The sequence below is a fragment of the Microtus ochrogaster genome, chromosome 8 (assembly GCF_000317375.1).
Source record: "Microtus ochrogaster isolate Prairie Vole_2 chromosome 8, MicOch1.0, whole genome shotgun sequence".
NCBI classification, from domain to species: domain Eukaryota; kingdom Metazoa; phylum Chordata; class Mammalia; order Rodentia; family Cricetidae; genus Microtus; species Microtus ochrogaster.
Window position 1 is genome coordinate 48497198 of NC_022015.1, and position 18998 is coordinate 48516195.

General features: G+C 44.1%; 1 protein-coding gene across 1 annotated transcript in view; it reads right to left on the minus strand.

The window, feature by feature from the left end:
• Positions 1-7724: 7724 nt before the first annotated feature.
• Ostf1 (osteoclast stimulating factor 1) overlaps positions 7725-18998 on the minus strand; it is a 52867-nt gene continuing 41593 nt past the window's right edge. The window contains exons 6-10 of the mRNA XM_005352028.2: positions 17252-17359; positions 16542-16591; positions 13252-13330; positions 11114-11212; positions 7725-8287 (exon numbers count right to left, since the gene is read on the minus strand). Coding sequence (XP_005352085.1) covers positions 8229-8287; positions 11114-11212; positions 13252-13330; positions 16542-16591; positions 17252-17359 — 395 coding nt within the window. The 3' untranslated portion in view covers positions 7725-8228. The remainder of the gene's footprint in view (positions 8288-11113; positions 11213-13251; positions 13331-16541; positions 16592-17251; positions 17360-18998) is intronic.

Here is an 18998-nt window from a genome sequence, read left to right on the forward strand (position 1 = left end):
TCCAGAGAGCAGGTAGGAATACTGTAAGAGCTGGAGGAGCGGGAATAAAGCTTCACAATATAGCCTCCTTATACTGCAGGACATGTTGGCACCAAATGCAACTAGGGCGACCTGTACAAAACCTTCCCAAGGTCAGAAAACACTCCAGCAGGCAACACTTGGTGGATTAAGATAATAATAATTAATAATAATAATGAGCAGCTGAGAGATGGCTGAGGTTAAGAGCACTGGCTGTTCTTCCAGAGGTCCCGAGTTCAATTCCCAAAGACCACAAGGTGGCTCACAACCATCAGTAATGAGCTCTGGTGCCCTCTTCTGGCCGGCAGGGACACATGCAGGCAGGGCACTGTATACATAATAACAAGGAAAGGATAGAAAAGTGGAAGGGCAATATTGGGGATTTTAGTGGGACTAGCAGGAAGGGAGGGGGTAAATATGATCAAGTGAGTACAAAATTGTCACGGATAAATAAAAATATTTAAGTAAATTATATTCAAGGAGAAATGACCATGACTTTCACAGAGAATAAAGTTTATTACAAAACCTATAATGAAGATAAACAGCATTGGGTGTATATAGTTGTAATTTAAACCAAAATCATATGAAACAGAAAAGATCCACAAACTAATTTGAACACGATGAGAGTTTATGTGTAGGTGCAAAATTATTATTAATGCTATAATAAAAATACGTGTAAATCATTAAAATAAAGAGGCACACTAGTAATGATTGAGGAAAGGAAACTGGCCTTCCATTCATATTTATTTAAGGACACTACAAGGTTTACTGGACTATTAGTTAAAAAAAAAAATAACAGCTACAATATTTACTCAGAACACTTCCGCTAAGCCATGGTTTCATTCTGAGGGTTCTACTGTGGCCTAAATGGCAGCGATGCTACAAAATACTAAACTCATCCAGTTCGTTCTTATTCATCAACCTAGAAAAGGAAATACCTTAAACATAAATAATTCAGTCTCCAATAGATGAGTGGCTGACCCTCTGTTACCAGACACACTGCAGGGGATCGAGTGACCCTGTTATTGCAGTAACTAAGAAACAATGGAAGTGAGGACACAAGACACTCAATTCCTGTCACCTGAGAGGTCCACCATAGCAACGACAGCTAGGATACTTGCCATCATCTCAAATGGCACCATGGTTGACACCACAGTTTCTCCCCATGTTAATCAGACCAGCATTTATTATGGGGTAAAAGACAAAGGATGCTAAGTTGATCGTGTCCTTTATACTCCCCTTGTGGCTACATTGCTCCCGAACAAGAGGTAAAGAGGAGAAAAGGGGGTTTGGATATAAAACACCTGGAAAAATGCCCTCAAGGAAAAATCCCTGTAACAGGAAAACGATCTCCCTCGGCACTTGTACCTGACTCCCAGCTAACGCACCAGCTGTCATGTTCCTTCCAGAAAATCACTTTGGGGCTCATGCTCCAGCTATTCATAAATCGAATAGGAAGAGACACTGGCATCTAAGGCCTGTCAAGGACAAGATTTTAAAACAATTTTCAAATACAATTTTCTAAAATGCTACTTAGATTGAAATAGGAATAGAAACCCACAAATTTTCATTACAGAAAAAGCAAGCACACCTTGGTAACCAAGAATGAAAAGTGGAGAAGCACAGTAAGCACGATTTCTCAGTTTAAGTGGAAGGAGGGCATTCCCTAAGGGGTGGCCAGAACTTCAACCGTATGTGCAAAGCACATGAGTCACAGAACAGCAGTGCTCCCAGCCATCTGCATGTCTTCAGCTTCAGCCACTCACACCCAACCACATCCACTCACTCAGCGTGGGTCTGTGGGCCTCTGGCCACCTGCTCACCCTAGATCTGCCATTTGGACCCCAGTTGCAAGACTAAGTACAGCAGTAACTGATGCACGTGCAGCTGAGCTGGTGTAGCACCCACAATATCATGCTGTAATCTGGGGTTCTCAAAAAGAAGGACTTGAAGGGAAGTCTTAGGGGAAAAAAATGGACCTATCAATGACATCTTGAATTCACACTAGGTGACATGGCCTGATCCTCACGTTATTATTGAGGACACCAGGGAGCCTTGGGCCAGTGTCACAGACTGGGAAACGATGGGGTGAGGGCTGCAGACCCTAAGCCCTGGGGTCACGGTGACCTGTGAGACTGTGATGGCTGACTTCTCCAAATGACATCCAGATTCAATGAGTGAAAGGCACTGGTGGGTCCTTCAAGTCCACCTGTGTCCATGAAGCTCCCATTTCCACCCCTCGGATGGATTCGTGTTGTCAGACCCGTTCCTGGTATCACAGGAGTCCCTGGGACAGGGAATGATAAAGTTCTCCTTTTTACATTCTTGTTCCAAATTAGTGACTGCCCGAAACTTAATTTCTAAGTGTCTGAAACTGAATCTTCAACTCACTGACATTATGGGATTCAGTTCGTAGAGCTGAGAGGGAAAAAACACAGGAGTTATAAAGCTGATTCGTTTGAACTGCTTTAATTTTAAATGATATAAAAGATGGCAAAACAAAATAACTTTATGACTTGGAACCAGTACATGCTGAGCACTGGACCCATGGTCTTTGAAATCCATTACACTGTTCCTCAGTAGCAATATAAAACCCAAAACTGGCACGGATAATCTCCCCAGTTGTCCTCTGAGTTACTACTTTATCAAGACGTAAGATCTCGCGTAGCCCACCTTGGTCTTGAAGTGTGTCCTCAAAGATGACCTTGAATTTATGAACTTCCTGCTTCTTCCTTCCAAGTGCTGGGATTACAGACATATACAACTATTACTGGTATTTGAGTTATTTTATTCAGGCCTTTTTGAGTAATGTAACTCTCCCCTGTGGTTCACAGTTTCTTTATATTCAAAACACTCCCACATATGAGCACATCTAGATGACTGGAAGGGAACACCAGGGTCCAGGTATTCTAAAGTTATCCGAGGAAATTCAGTAATGACTGGAGAACACCAATGCCTCTTGTATACATGCTTGTTTCTAATGAAAACATCTTTATTTCCCTGCTTTGAAGCAACATTTATTAAGCAATCACATGCCACGCTGCATCATTCAATATCATTTGTATTTTTTCATTTACGCCTTAATACTCTAGGCCAGTGGTTCTCAACCTGTGTGTTGCCATGCTTTAGGGTCGCACAACCCTTTCACGGGGATCGCATATCAGAAATGTACATTATGATTAACAACATTAGGAAAATTGTTATAAGGTAGCAATGAAAATAATTTCGCGGTTGGGGGGTCAGCACAACTGTGCTAAAGGGTTGCAGCACTAGGAAGGTTGAGAACCACTGCTCTGGGCAGTCAGTGCTGCTATTTTGTCTATTTTTGGCATGGGAATCAGTGTTTAAGAAACGCAGCCAATGTCACCGAGCCATAAGCAGCAGAGGACACACATATCCAGTTCTTGACTCCGAAGCCTAAACTCTTGACCACATCATGAACCACTCTGATTTTCAACCAGGAGAACAATTTACAAAAGGTGGCCACTTGGTCGCTGCTCAGCTGGTGTCTCTCCCACTTTCCTTTGGGCTGTCTCAGGCTCCCCTGTGCATCCCTTTAGATGACTCCAGCTTTTCTTTCTAGCAACAGGCAGGAACCCAGCCTCCTCCCAGCCCCATCTGCAGACAGTGCGAGCAAAGTTCTGAGGCCGTGCACCCTGGAAAACCCCTGCAGACTGAGAACCCCTCACAAAAACACCAGTGAAAATGCTTGGGAAACATGAGGCTTCCCGCACATCCCCAAGCAGCAACTGGACCTGCTAACCCATTCATTGTCTCTCTGGGACTGCTATTATTTCCATGTTACACAGAAATACATGGGCTAGGGTTGTTCAAAGAACTGCAGGATGTTCAGACATGTATACACAATAGATTTTGGAAATCTGTTACTGAATTATATTTCATTTGGGAGTTTGGAGCCCAAAAGTTTTGCTGGCATATTTCTAGGAAGAAAAAAAAAACATCTTTTATGAAACTCCGTGGGGTTGTTTGAAGTGGCATGGGGCTGTTGAAGTCACATGGCTGATGAGAGGCCTGCTGAGTTCTTCAGTGCCTCCACCAGGGCTTCGGTTGGAAAGGAGCTGAGGTTTCTGCAGACTTCTCTGGCAATATGAATGCTGACCTCTGCCAGATGCTTGGGCTCAGCTGTCTGCCAGACCTGTGTGCCCACCTCCAAGCAGAGTAACCCTAAGCCAGCCCCTCAACTTTACAGGCTGGCTTTCTGTGATCACTGAAAAGATCAATAAAGTTGATCAAGGATGGGCACAGGAGGAGTTGGAGGAGAGCGTGGGGTAGAAATTACATAAATACAGTGCACATGTGTGGACTGCTCAATCATAATAAATGTTTGAAAGTAAAATAAAAGCCATAAAACAATATTAATGATGCAATGTCTGTGAAAGTGCCTACCACAGGACTCAGTGGAAGGCCCTTAATCAACGGCAGTTTTATTTAATTTTATGTCATTGTAAAGGAGGGGCAGATAAAAAAGCATATTATTAAGAACTAAGGAGATGAAACCCATAAATTTGTGGCCTGAACTTTTCCCAGCTTTTAGGAAAACTGTTTGCCTAAGCTATTCTTGTTGTGAAATTAGGGGTCACCAAATCTTTGACTATGTCCACCAAAACTTCACATTTTAGTAACCAGATACTTATACATTTGGCTAAATAACATATTTCTGCTCTGTGTATTAACATTACATACATACTTGCAGTATAAAAATCTTGAAATTCCCACAAACCAGTCAGTAGGGAAATATAATGAAGATGTACATGATTCTGCAGTCTGACTTGAAAAGCACAGTGCTCCCAATAGCAAAGTCAGAAGCCAAGGCTCTATACCAGTGGCCCTCAACCTTCCTAATGTTGTGAAATAGGTCACAACCCAAAGGTTGAAAACCACTGGGTTAGTTAGACCTTTTGCGGTTTACAATAATGGTGTCAGTGCACAGCTTTAATATCGGCCCTTGAGAAGGTCCGCCAGATTCAAGACAAATACATTATCACTTTCTCCTATTTAAAATATAAAATTTCATTTTCAATATTATTTCTATCTTTTATCTCGGAGCAATAACAATATGGTTAATCTTTTGAAAGAAGGAGCCAGTGAAGATTCACTGCAGAAATCCAAAAGCTAGGAATCAGAATGCATGGCCACTCAACAACGAATCTACAAAAGCCAGCCCCAGATAGGAAGCCCAAACAGGAAGCCCTGATGAGGCTTCCTTTGCATGAAGCTTCTGGGCTAGAGCTGGGCCAGCAGCGCTACCCACTGGAAGGCTGGAAGGCTTCTTCTTCCTCTTAAGGATGCAATAGCCAGCACAGGCCCTGGAGACTATCAGGAAACTCAGGTTACAGCAAAATGCCAGTCATTTCCAGAACACAGCCAAAGCCTCCTTGCACATTGTGGTGGCGTTCCTGGAACTGATTTTTGTTGTTGACATCAGCATTAATAACTAAATCAGCTAGGCTGGCATTTCAACCACAGCTAAATAAGCTGTCCAGCTGCACCAAACTTGATGCCACACCCAAGTTCTGTGCCCCTTTCCTCCTGCCCTAAAAGCAACAATTGGCCAACATCTGGGATTCTCCAGGTTCAAGCATTAAGAAAGAAAAAAAAAAAAAAGCACTAAAGTTCTATCATTCTTTACCTTAAACACAAGTATTATTTAAAAGTACACGTTATAATTTTATAAAATATTACTGCACTCAGGTTGGGGTTGGAGAGTCTAGGGTCTTGTTCCGCTCTCAGCCTCCTAGAGCGGAGAGAGAGGAGCTGCCTGGGCTGGGAAAGGCTCTAGTGCAATGACAGGTGCTGTCACTATGCAGGCCAAGTTCAAACGGGTGTGCTGTCTGCCTTCCAGAGCTTGACACCCAGTACCCTCCCCCTGCCTGGTAGCTTTCACCATAGGCATGGCTAAATCATTCCAAATGAGGCTTCAGGAAGTAGAGAAGAAATAGCATCAACGATGCAAGAACTGCAGGCAATTCATGTCAGGGGGGCGGAATATAGCATGACGGGGGAATTGGCTGTGCTAGGCGGCTGCATCATGGCCTTAAAACACCTGGTCTGCTGCTATCACACAGGAGCTAGACAGAGGCAAGGGGACACAGTGGAGAAGTTGGATGTATGAGCTAGAAATAAGCAACTCAAAGTTGGGATCCCAAAGAGCAGCGTGGGGAAGAGCTCCTGTCTCCCCAGGCAGCAAAGACTGGGAGGGAGGTGGGGGTGGGGCCCATGATGATGAGGACACTGATGAAGATACAGGGGATGAGGGATGGAGGACTGGACAAATTCCTGGAAAAGGGTGATCTAAGGGTGGCAGGGGAGGGACGAGGCAGCTGGCATGACTATGCAGTAGTAGCAGGTTAAAATGACACTTACCCCTAAATTACCTATTTATACTGCCTCTGCCCTGCCAATAATTGTATAACTGCCCTCCCTGCAAAGGACAGAAGGAGGAAATGTTTCAGGATCTCTACAAGCTTTCTGCTGAGGCACATGCCCTGCTTCAGTGAAAAATCCTTCCAGGTTCTACGGGAAGAGAAAATGTCTGGAATTGGTATCTTTCTATTTCTGCTTATAAAGAAATACAAACAGCTAGATTAAATTTATTAACAAGTCAGGCGTGGTGGCTCATGCCTACAATTCCAGCACTTGGGAGGCAGAGGCAAGGTTTGAGGACAGCTTGGGCTACAGAGTGAGCCTCAGGACAGCCTGGTGAGATGCCATCTCAAACAACCAGAAGGAAGCACAGTGTAACAGCACATCTATTTGGAGACTACGACACCCTCCCTAGTTACGGCATGCTTTGCTGGTAATGCTTCCACGGGTTCTTTTCTGCTAAATTCGTTAAGCCGAACTGCTTCCTCCAGGTACCGACCCACAGAGAGAAAACCAGCTCGGGCCAGAAGATGCACCTACATAGGTTATTCATTTCCTGAGTTGGCCCACTTCCTCCTTCACACATTTCCGTCTCTTGACCAATAGGCCTTTTGAAATGAGCATTGAATTCTTGAAAATATATTTCTGGGCCCAGCGCTGGTAATCTAGACACATTATGAGACCATGCCACCTTTAACGTTTCTGCAGTGACACAAAATTAAAACTTATTTTTATTTTGACCTCTTGAGACAAGGCTTTTCTGTGCAGCTCTGGCTGTCCTGGAGCTCACTCTGTAGACCAGGCTGGTGAGCAAGACATGTGCTTTGAGAAAACAAATGTTATCTGAGAGAGAAAAGTTCATGCTTCCTAACTATACCACACTGAAAATTATGGCAGTCTTCAGAAGGAAATCAAGGGGTTTTGTTTGATTGAGATGGGGCTTCTCTATGTAGCTCCAGCTGTCCTGGAACCCGTTCTATAGACCAGGCTGGGCTCAAACTCAGAGAGATCTGCTTGCCTCTGACTCCCTTGTACTGGGATTAAAGGCATGTGCCACCACCTGACAGAAATCAAGATTTTTTTTTTAACCTTCCACACTTTAATCAGACTTAATTGAGGTTACTGAGTTTCTCCATTCTACGTATTAACTTGAACACAATTCTGAGTATTCCATAACTATTAAAATTTGATCTTTTCTAAGACATGCAATTGATTACTGTGTTAAATAAAGCAGACATGGGAAGCTGCGAGAGAAACACAAGTACTATGATTCTTCGGTGCCGACCATTATAAAATACAATCTAAAAGTAAAATAAAATCAGTTCTTACCTGAGTACAAAAGCTTTATTCAACAGCGATGAGTGATAGCACAAAAACAAATAATAAAGTCTCTTTAAACATTTATTTTTGTCAGAAGAGCTGACAATATTCTATTGAGAGTTTGGTCTATTGTTTTACTAAGCATTTCCCCCTTGAAAAACCCACTCAAAACATCTTGTTCCTTGAGGTAAAGAACTTTTTAAAAAAATCCTGATTTTTTTTAAAGAAAAAAATTATTAAATTCCTTTAGCTTGATAAATAGACATAATCTTTTCTTGTTCTATACTGATGAACATATATGCATTTTATACAGCATTGCTTATTGGCCAGCCGCAGGTGAGAATCGCCCACACCACGCTGTCCCATCACAGACGGGCAGGGCCAACAGTGCCACGTTCAGACAGGCTTTAAAAGAATGGTTAGCAATACTCTTCCGGCAAAACAACCAAGGTTTTGGAATGGCAAAAGCAAAAGAAGTTTAGGCATCAAAGCAGTGCCAGGAGGAATCAGTCTGAGTCTTCGTCGTCAAGGTAGTCCTCGGCGTTGCTTGACGTTCGCACCCCATCTAAAGAGAAGGCAGGAAGGAGGCAAACAAATTACAGATGGTTCAGAACGTTCTTTACTTTCAGTGCTTTGGACAATTCAAAACTTGATCTCTGCCCATGACAGAGATTATGGGGTGCCTGAGACCCTTCCCACTATTGTTTTTCAGCCTATGAAGCTACTGCAGAGGCTGCCAAGTCCTTTGATGGAATGAGGCACCTGGTGGGGGGACCAGCTGTCTGATTCCAGCACAAAGCAACCAGCTTCGTGCACTATGGCCAACATGGATCACACTGGCAGCCACGCCACATGGGGCCTCAGTAGTCCACAGTCTGTGCCTTACCTGAACACAGAAGCCAGAAAGAGGGAAAAATGAAAGCAAAACCACAGAGGCCTGAGTTTGATTTCAGAAAAACTAAGTATACAAAGAAGCAAGAGACTGAAATTTAAAAAAGAAAAAGAAAGAAAGAAAGAAAGAAAGAAAGAAAGAAAGAAAGAAAGAAAGAAAGAAAAGAAAAAGAAAAAAATCAACAAAAGAGCTGGACCCCATCGAACGCTAAAGCAATCTCGAACAGGGGTCAAAAGGAAGACAAGTAATCTAATGCTGTCTTGTCAAATTCTTACACTAACAGAGTTCCTGAGAGGGAAAAGAAAACTCAAAACCACACATCCAGTTAGAGTTTAATTGCTGCAGGACAGCAAGGCGTCCAGATCGTACACTCTCACTAGCCAGGTTACACTGGCTATATGACTTGCTCCGAGTCTGGAGAGGGTAAGGAAGGACGGGCATCGAACCTTACCAAGTCAGAACGATAGCTGGTTGGTCAGGACCAAGCTCAAGGGACAGAATGAGAACCTTCAGTGCCTAAGAAACCTTACACCTCAGTGAAATCTCTCTGAAGATACTAGTTTAGCAACAGGAAGTCAGTGTCAGAGAAGGAGAAAGGCCACAGCCCTCCCTTCTGACCCACCTAGACACCAAGACCAGGAGGCTGACCTCAAGCAAAAGCTGCCCACCCAACAACAAATATGCTTTCTAGTTTCTGTTCCACACAGATACTAATATGGCTTCCCCCAAATCTGTATTTAGGCACCACCAGCTAAGGTGACAAACACTTTGTCATTCCCTCTAGAGCCCACATAAATACACAAATGTCTTTAAAGAAACACCAGTTTAACTCATGGCTAAAACACCAAACTCCAGGCTGGTTTTCACTGTGTATGAACTGAAGGGGAAGACAATACAAAGGGGGAGACAGGTTTGTGGGCAGGCTTATGATGGGACTTGGCAATGAGCAAGGAGGATAGTTTGGGAGGTTCTCTTAAGCCCTGAATTCAGAGAGGAAGGATGCTGACAATTTCTGATGGGCAAGGCGGGGGCTAAGGAGTGCCTCTGTTGATGCTTCTGTTAGGAGCCGGGTATGGTACAGAGTAATGTACAATGCCACTTCTCAGGGTGATGGACAACCGAAGGAGGGATTAGTTTCCACTAATGGGAATAGGTGGAGGTGGCGCACGCCTTTAATCCCAGCATTTGGGAGGCAGGGGCAGGTGGAACTCTGTCAATCTGGGGCCAGCCCAGTCTACTGCGAGAGGTTCAGGACAGCCAAGACTAAGAGAAACCCTGTCTCGAAAAATACAAACAAAAAGAATTTACACCTCATCTTTAAACTTTAAAAACTATCTACAAACTGTGAACAGATTTCAAAATCTTCGGCAATGACTGGAGTGATTTCAATCACAGTTTATTGCTTCCTTCATTAAATCTAAAGCATTAGTGCAAACGTGGGTGCTGAAATGGAATTTCAGCTACATCTGCCTTCAGCCACTCACAGCAGCCACGCACGATGTGCGGGTGGAAAGCACATCCATTAGCAAAGAACAAAAGAAACACACCATGAAAGACCCTGTCTTCAAAATTGCTTACTTGACACTATTATTCTACTTTAGATCTGATTGAGATCAATAGTATACATTCAAAATTCAATCATTTATCAAGGGGGAATAATAAAATCATCTGAAGGGCTGGAGAGGTGGCTCAGCAGTTAAGAGCACTGTCTGCTCTTCCAGAGGCCCTGAGTTCAATTCCCAGCACTCACATGGCGGCTCACAGCCATCTGTAATAGAATCCGACGCCATCTTCGGGTGTGCAGTCATACATACAGATGAAACTCCCATATACATTGTAGCCATTGGAATGTAATTGGCCCCGTAATCTCATAGGGAGTGGCAGTATGAGGAGGTGTGGCTTTGTTGGAATTGTCACTGTGGGGGTTAGGCTTTGAGGTAGGTTTTCTACGCTCAGGATATTGCCCAGTGTCTCAGTCGTCTTCCTGTTGCCTGCAAGATTAGGACTCTCAGCTACTCCTCCAGTACCACGTCTGCCTGCGCGCCACCATGCTCCTCGCCATGATAATAATGGACTGAACTTCTGAAACTGTAAGTGAGGCCCCTCAATGAAATGTCTTCCTTGTAACAGTTGTCTTGGTCATGGTGTGTCTTCACAGCAATAGAAATCCTAACTAAGACATACATAAAATATATAAATCTTTTTAAATTTTTTTTTTAATTTTTAAGATTTATTAACTTTATGTATGTGGTGCTCTATCTGAATGTTTACCTACATGCCAGAAGATGGCATCAGATCCCATTATAAAGATGACTGTGACCCACATGTGGTTGCTGAGAATTGAACTCGGCATCTTTGGAAGAATTGCCAATGCTCTTAACTGTTGATCCATCTCTCCGGCCCCATAAACAAACAAACAAACAAACAAACAAACCCTTTTGCAATAGAAAAATGCTAAGTCTCAGTCATAAGCACAAGAGAGTGACTTAAAACAAATACCTGTTCCCTGCTTCTTTTTCAGGAGTGAGGCACAGGCAGCATTGGTGGCCATGTCCAAGGCCAGCTTCTTCTCATTGTTTCTCAAGTCTGTCCTTGCACCTTCCCAACACAAGACAAGGTAATCAAAATCATGTGTCTCTGAAGACTGGAACGAGGCAGCCAATCCTCTGTGACAAAGCTACCCAGAGAACAATTCTGGCCCACAATTAATGTGATCGGCATGTTTCATCAGCGAGCCTGCTGTTCCATGAAAGCTTCCCTTCCCTTCCCTTCCCTTCCCTTCCCTTCCCTTCCCTTCCCTTCCAGGCTCCAAGGGATTGAACATAAGACTTTCCAATGAGGCCATACCAGGTCCTGGGTAAATCCTAAAACACAGCCATAACCATTGCCCCACGGGTCATGTGGACCCCAGCAGGAGGCTTTGGGGCTTCCATCCAGCACACCCTTTGCCTCTACTTCTGTTCACGAGGACCTTTAGAAAACTCCACTGGGTTGAATGTCAGGGGGTTAATATTTTATATCTGCAGGGGCATTCATATGCAAATCAGCAGAATGGCAAAACAATAAAGCTCATAGGCAATTCATTGTTCCCCAATTCATTGTCCCTGTAAGCCCTCTTCCATTCATTTCTTTCCCCGTCTTTGTGCTGAAAATTACATCAGAATCCATGGAGACATTTGCATTGTTGAAGAACGAAAACTACAGGAGTGTACTCAACAGTGCTGACTTACTCCCGCTGAACTAAGCTCTTCATAGGTGACTACTCTCACAGAGGGCCTGAGCTATCCCTTTGTTTGCCAGGGATCTGCACGAACAGGCTCATGTGCACAAAGCTAATTCCATATATTTACTCTGTATGTACGTGTGTGCGCACCTGCACATGGAAGCCCAGAGCTGGTGTTCTCCTTCCCCCATATGGGTCCCAGGGATTGAACTCAAGTCCTCAGCTGGTGGCAGGCACTTTCCAGCTCAGCCACCTCGTCAGCCTTAGAACTCCATTTTGAACTTAACAGTATTCTAATAACGGTATGGTTTTCTTGGAGCGTGCACAAGCTCGATGCATCTGAACATTTATAGGTATTGCATTTTCTAGGTGTTCCAAAACTTATGCCATCGCAGCTTTATGGACAGAAATCAGCTTTATGGACAGAAATCAGTTCTTTCTGATTTCCATCATTTCTAATGGTGTAATGAGCAGCATCCCTGAACCACTTGTTCACGGGTTTAAAGTGGTAATGAGGGCTGCTGTCCAACTGTCGTCCATGAAGGCTCTACAAGCGTGAACCTTCTATCACAGCATCACTGCAGTGCATGCGGTACCATGAGTGCTTGGGACCACTCTGACAACACAACATTAAACAGCACACAGCTCACGGCTACCACATTAGACAACACAGTCTTCAGCATGACCTCTAAGAAACCCAACAGCAGTTCTCATGCTTTCAGACCAGGGGTTTCCATCTTTACCTCACTTAAACCCAAAACACCCTTGCCCATAAATTCCACAACACTGCCCCCAAAGATTCCTCGAGATAGAATCTGTAACTTGTGGCTTGGAGAAAGGTTCCACAGTGTTGGCATCTGGACCAAGCCCCTGAGCAACGCACCTGGCCAACCCCCTGGAAGAGCGGTTAATATTCATGGGACAAGCGGATAGATGGGCATGCAATCCCTGAGTTAGCTGTTTGCTCTAAGTCGCACAGAAGCAGGAGCTGGGATCACAGCATCCCTCCTTCTCAGCACTGCTCGGCGTGGCCAGAGGCAGCTAGGCACAGCACCATTTCTACTGTATTCAGGCTCTCGAAGCAGGCGGGAGCCTCACCAGCTTTATTCCAACTTTCCCAGGATATGACGTCCTAAAAACCCTCCCTCCTAAAATCCTTCAGTCCTACAGATATGCACACCAAGTTCCTTCTAAAAGTAATACATTTGTACTTGTAAATTTATCAAGGTCTAAATAGACCATAAATGTACCCCCAATAATTTCCTCTCCATCACAGTGCTGATGTACGATAGAGCAGAGGTTAAAACTCCAGCTTCAATGGATGGAGACTTAGTCTTCCTACGATTTCAAATGGCCTGTTGGAAGCTATTTTTCAAGGCAGAGAAAGATCAGGTAAATTCAACAAAAACTTTACCTTTTGCCAGTAGCAACTGGACAATGTCTGCATAACCCTTCCAGGCAGCCGCGTGCAGAGCTGTGTCTCCCAGCTTGTTCTATGGTGAAAGAGAGAGAAAACAGTGTTATAAAAACACAAAGTGGACTAGATGAAGACAGTGATGATGTTTGATCCATGTGGATCTAAACGAAGAGAAAAGCTCCAGAATCACATGGAATTCCAAGGGAAAAGGCAACGAGCAATGAGAAGAGCTGCTCTGGCAGGGACGGAGGAGCAATCTAATACAGCAGAGTAGGCTGAGGCACAGGCTCCTCAGAGGGAGGCCTCCTAATGAACAGAGACCCAGAAACTGTCAGGAACTGAAGACTCCTAGAGGCACTAGGGAAGAATGAGTCATAGAGAGAAAACAGGAGTGGCCAAATGGATTTACACAACATCGTTAGAACCTGGACCAGTTACTGGCAGATGTCCCACTAGCAGCGGTAAAATCACCAGAGTTCCCCAGCTCGTGCACAACGCTACGAGGGAAGGTGACAAGAGACATTCAGATGCAAACCTGTCAACTGAATAGTAAGGTCCTTTACTCAGCTCCTGTAGTAATAAGAGCAGCGGGGCTGCGTCCCCAGCACCCCGGCCACCTGCTAGCTTATGCCCCGAAATAACAACACACAAATTGTATTCATTTAAACACTGCTTGGCCCTTTAGCTCTAGCCCTTACTGGCTAATTCTGATATCCTGATCAACCCATCTCTAATACTCTGTGAGCACCGGTCTTAGTGAGCACCGGTCTTACTGGGAAGATTCTAGCCTACGTCCATCCTGGGTCGGAGCTTCATCGTGTGTGTCTGCTCGGGAGCAGGGAGCATGGCGTCTCTCAGAGGCGTCTGCACCCCTCCCCCCAGCGGAGAGCTGTCGAGTCTGAGCTCACTTCCTCTTTCTCCCAGCATTCTGTTCTGTTTACTCCTCCCAACCAAGCAGTTTCTTTATTTTTTTAACCAATGACCTTCCTCCGTCAAGCTCCTTTTACCCACCTCACTGCCCAGGGAGTAGAGTGAAGGGTGGTGACTTCAGCCAGGAGAGTGCCATCACCTCTGCCAAAGAGTATGACCCCACAGCAGGGGGAAGGTGTGGGATTTGTGTTCGCATACTCAACGATACAGGAGAGGTCTCATCATGTCCTCCCTATGGAGAAGTCCATCCAGGACCACCCACACCAAGTACACACAGCTTCCAATCACACAGATAACCAAGACACTGGGTATTTAAAAACAGCTTTAGAGTTTGAGTAGAGGCCAACTTAAACAAAATAAAAGCCTTGTGGGGAAAAAGCACAGTAAATAGCAGAGGACATTTTTAAAAACAACAATTACTATATATCAGCCATATAAGATGGTATTACAATCAAACAAGAAAAAGATGTCATTAAAAGTAAGAGTGATATAGGCTTGTGGTCAACAAACTCCTTCGATGATCCCTATAATACCTGCTTTCCCTTGTCCACCAAAAGATCCCACATACAATCCTCTTGTCCTCGAGTGTGGGTGAAGCCGGAGGATAGAAAAGCCATCACTCCTCTGGGCTGGGGCATGGCAGTGCATGCCTTTAATCCTAGCACCCAGAAGACAGAGATAGGTGGATCTCTGTGAGTTCAAGTCTATCCTGGTCTACACAGCAAGTTTAAGACAAGTCTTGGGAACATAGTAATATTTTGTACTAAAAAATAAAAAGCCCATCACTTTGTAGATATTAGGTTCACTGAAAAGGAAATTATTCTGGGTAGGCCACATCTAGTCAGGCAGGCTTTTTAAAACAAAGGTTAAATGGCAGAGCAAACACCACCTACTAGTCATGAGGAGGACATCAAACAGCCATTCTGTGACCTCTTGATAGAAGGGAGGGACTTCTAAAAGCTGAGGGCGTCAGTACTAAAGGGGCAAAAAACTTAAATCTCATCATTGCAGTGATCTTAGAAGAGATCCTGAATCATTGCAGTGAGCTTAGAAAGGAACCTCCAGCTTCCCAAGAACCCAGTTCCAATGGAACCTGGGCTTTACAATGTGAGATTCTGAATCTTGTGATATCACGCTCAGAATTCCAACCCACCCAATACACATTGCTAATCCTCAGATAATTTGCTATATAGCAATAGAAAATGAATATAGAACTTTGGGGAATCAAAAAAAAAATCAAAATCAAGGTGGGGCTGCAGAGATGGCTCTGTAATTAAGAGCACTCGCTGGCTGCTTTTCCAGAGGACTCAGGTTCATTTCCCAGCAACCAATGGAGGCTCTCAATTGTCTACAACTCCAATTCCTGGGGAATCTGTCGCCCTCTTCTGATCTCTGTTGGTACTACATGCATGTGGTACATAGATAGGCAAACAAGAAAACATACATATAAAAATAAACATTTTCTAAAAAAAAACTTAAAAATGGAAATCATTTTTTAAAAAATAAAGGTGAAGAAATCTCTGATAAAAAATAAAATTTGAGGTTCAATCTGAAGAATCAAAAGAGTAAAGAAAATGGATGTAGGAAAGGAAACAAGGTAATTTCTTAGGCTAAAAGCCCTCAGTGCAGTCACTAGGGGAAGGCAACACTAAGGCACATCCTTATAAGTTTTTAGAACACCAAAGACAAATACTCAGAGAGAAAAAGAGGTCCCAGAAGAAGACTGCAGCCTGCCAGAATTAGAAGTGGTGGGAGTTTGTCTCCTCAGGCTCATGTTTGGGAGTCTGGAGAAGAGCGGAGCCTTTAGAAGAGGGGTCCTGGCTCTAGTTTGGATCTTAAGTGTCCTCAGAGGTCCCCGCCATGCTACTATCCAGAGGGAGGCAGTGGAGTCTTGGGGAGAGGGGCAAGTGGGAAACCTTCATGCCCTGGGGTATGCCTTAATGGGCGGTGAGACTATTCACTGAGGATCCTCACCAGCCATTCAGCCTGTGCCACCATGTCCTCGATTACCTTGGGGCCAGCCCAAGAGCATTAGGGCCAACCGATCATGGAATGGCACTTCCCAAACTCAGACCGAAGGAAACCTTCTCCCTCTGTAAGTCGACTATCTCTAGCATGTGTTGTAGGACCAGAAAACTGGATACAAGGACCGAGGCTGTAGCTCTCTGATGCACACCTGAATGGTGCGAGGACTTGGCTTCAGATCCCAGTACCAACAACACAAAACACAGTCATACAACAACACTCCGTGTGTTTGTAGTGTTCAACTAAACTACTGTATACAAGCACAAGCTGTACTGTGTCAGAGAGAAAGAGGTGGGTGTGCTAAATGCATTCCCCATGGTAAGCAGCCTCACCTGCTGGTTCAGCTCCACATTCGGCTGAGTAAACAGAACCTCCACTATGTCTGCAATTCAAAGGAAAAGGGAGTTTATTAAGACAGAAACAGCAAACTTCATAAAAGCACATATCACAATAGCAAAAGGCAAGACTTATTAGGAGAATGTTCTAGAAAAGTCTTACAAGTTTCTGAAATTTTATATTACAGAAATAAAACCTAAAAGGTACCTCACAAAAGAAAACTTTTAGATCTGAAGACACAGCTCAGTTGGCAAAAAAGAGTGGGCAGTGGGGTTTGGGCTGCACTGAAGTACACAGAACTCAACCTGCCATTATTACTGATGGCAAAAGAACTGCAGACTTAAGTCATCGTGAAACTTTTAAACTTAAAATGTAGGGCACAAAGCATAGCTAGGGAAAGCTGCAGGAGTCAACTATGCCTTTCCTGTGTGGTATGTGACCGTGGGTTTGTTATCTTGTCACTGGTGCTTTCTGGTACATTCAGAAACCTGAGAGAGGAAAGTAAGTTCCCAGCCTTCCAAGAGGTCTGCACAGTGGGGCTCTCCAGCCACATCCCACCCACTGCTCCGTAATTTCCAGAAACACAGCTTTTGGCGGATGCTCGGGAGGATTTGAAGCATTGTCTTTATCATTTTAAGAAGCATGCTCCCTTAGGTGAAGGCAATTTTGAACAGCACAGAAATGTGTAACTAGCGAGATGCAGTACCTTTGTGGCCCCCGTGGCAGGCCCAGTACAGGGCTGTGCTTCCAGCTTTGTCCAGGCCGTTCACACCCACTCGGTTGTCCAAGCACTCCCTCAACCAGCTCACGTTGCCTGAAAGAATGTTATACTTATAAAAAGCACAAGAAAAGGCTTTCATTCTTTGTCTTGCTTTTAAATCAATTTTGTCCGTTGTAAGCGCCCATTTGTGATGGATTAATCAGCAAATTCTAAAACAAGACTGCCCGCTAATGCACTTATTATGGTGCATTTGCACCCGTGATAGACAGCAGGAACATCCATTTTTAATAAGACAAGTTGCAAAAATGGGTCTAAAGATATTTCAGCTTCAGAGGAAAAACAAAGACGTGTTGTTTTAATCTCTGTTTAATTCTGAAAGGCAGGGTGTAACACAAACTCTAACTATAAACAGAAACTCTTCCTATTCATATTTAAAGACATTTTAACTTTAGGGAGAAAAAAATATATTATCTTAAGTAAGCTGCTCTAAACAACTGTTCTGTGCTAACACACAGCTATTAATTTAAAATCTTCAGTATCTCATTTACAAAAAAGCTGGGTTTTTTTTTTTAAATGTCATTTTAGTTAGTCTAAGCCCTTCCTTGGCTCCTGCAGATATTGGACAGGATCAAATAGCTTGCTGAAGCTGCAATCGCACTACCTGTCATTCAAAGGAGGACTAAGAGATCCACCATGGTGTTTGGGGCCAGAGAAAGTCTCTGTTGTGGGGCTTGCCTCAGGCACTGTAGGATGTTTAGCAACAGCCTGGGCCTCTACCTGAAGAAAGTCTTGTGAGAGAAGAATGCCTTGTCACAATGCCATGTGACACTCAAAATGTCCCCTCATATTGCCAGTGAGTGTCCCAAGACAACAACCATCTCCCACATCAACACTGTGCTAAGTGCCATGTCCCAGGACACCACTGCCCTCCTGCCCTCCACGACTCAGAACACTGCACTTGAATGACCTGTTACACCCACCTGCCCCATGGGCCTCTGACCTTCCTTCCACCTGCCTAGTCCTACTTTGAGCACAGTGTAGGGAAGTGCGCAAGAAAGTGTATTACCTAGCATTTTAAAACGAAAACCACTCTTACCCTTCTAGAGTGACAGGAGTCAGCACAGAGGCTGCTTCTAGGGAAAGCAGGGTTTTAAGTAGGATGCTGCATTGATAGAACATTCTTAGATGACAGAAATGTTCTAGATCTTGATCTGGGCGTTGATGCTCTGGGTGTATATATTCTTGACAAAATTTATCAACCATATAATTAAAACCTAGGCATTCTGCTATAATATCAACTTGCCAGGCAAGGTGTGCCTAAATCTGCAATAGTGGCATGACTTCTATGGGGGATAATCTATGTCTTTGATTCTATCTGAGACCTGTTGAATAGGAGGGAATTCATGCCTGGTACTGTAACCCCTTTTGATGCCCATGGCTGGGAAAGTCACAGGCCATAGTGGGTAACCGACAGCTGCCTTCTAAATACGCATGTTTATACTCAAAGATCAGTGCTGCTCTCAACCTTGGCCAAGCTTTGTTTCTGCAATGGCAGCAGTTAATGTAGAGACTCATAACCAGTCAAAGGTCTGGGAAAAGCGAGTGTTGAGTGTTCAGCCCTAAATAAGATGTCTGCACCACCTCTTCTCCATCCATGGCTCAGGAAACATTGCAGAATACAGAAACAGAAAGAATGTAAGAGCCAGGGGATGGAGAAGAGCACCAGGAAACA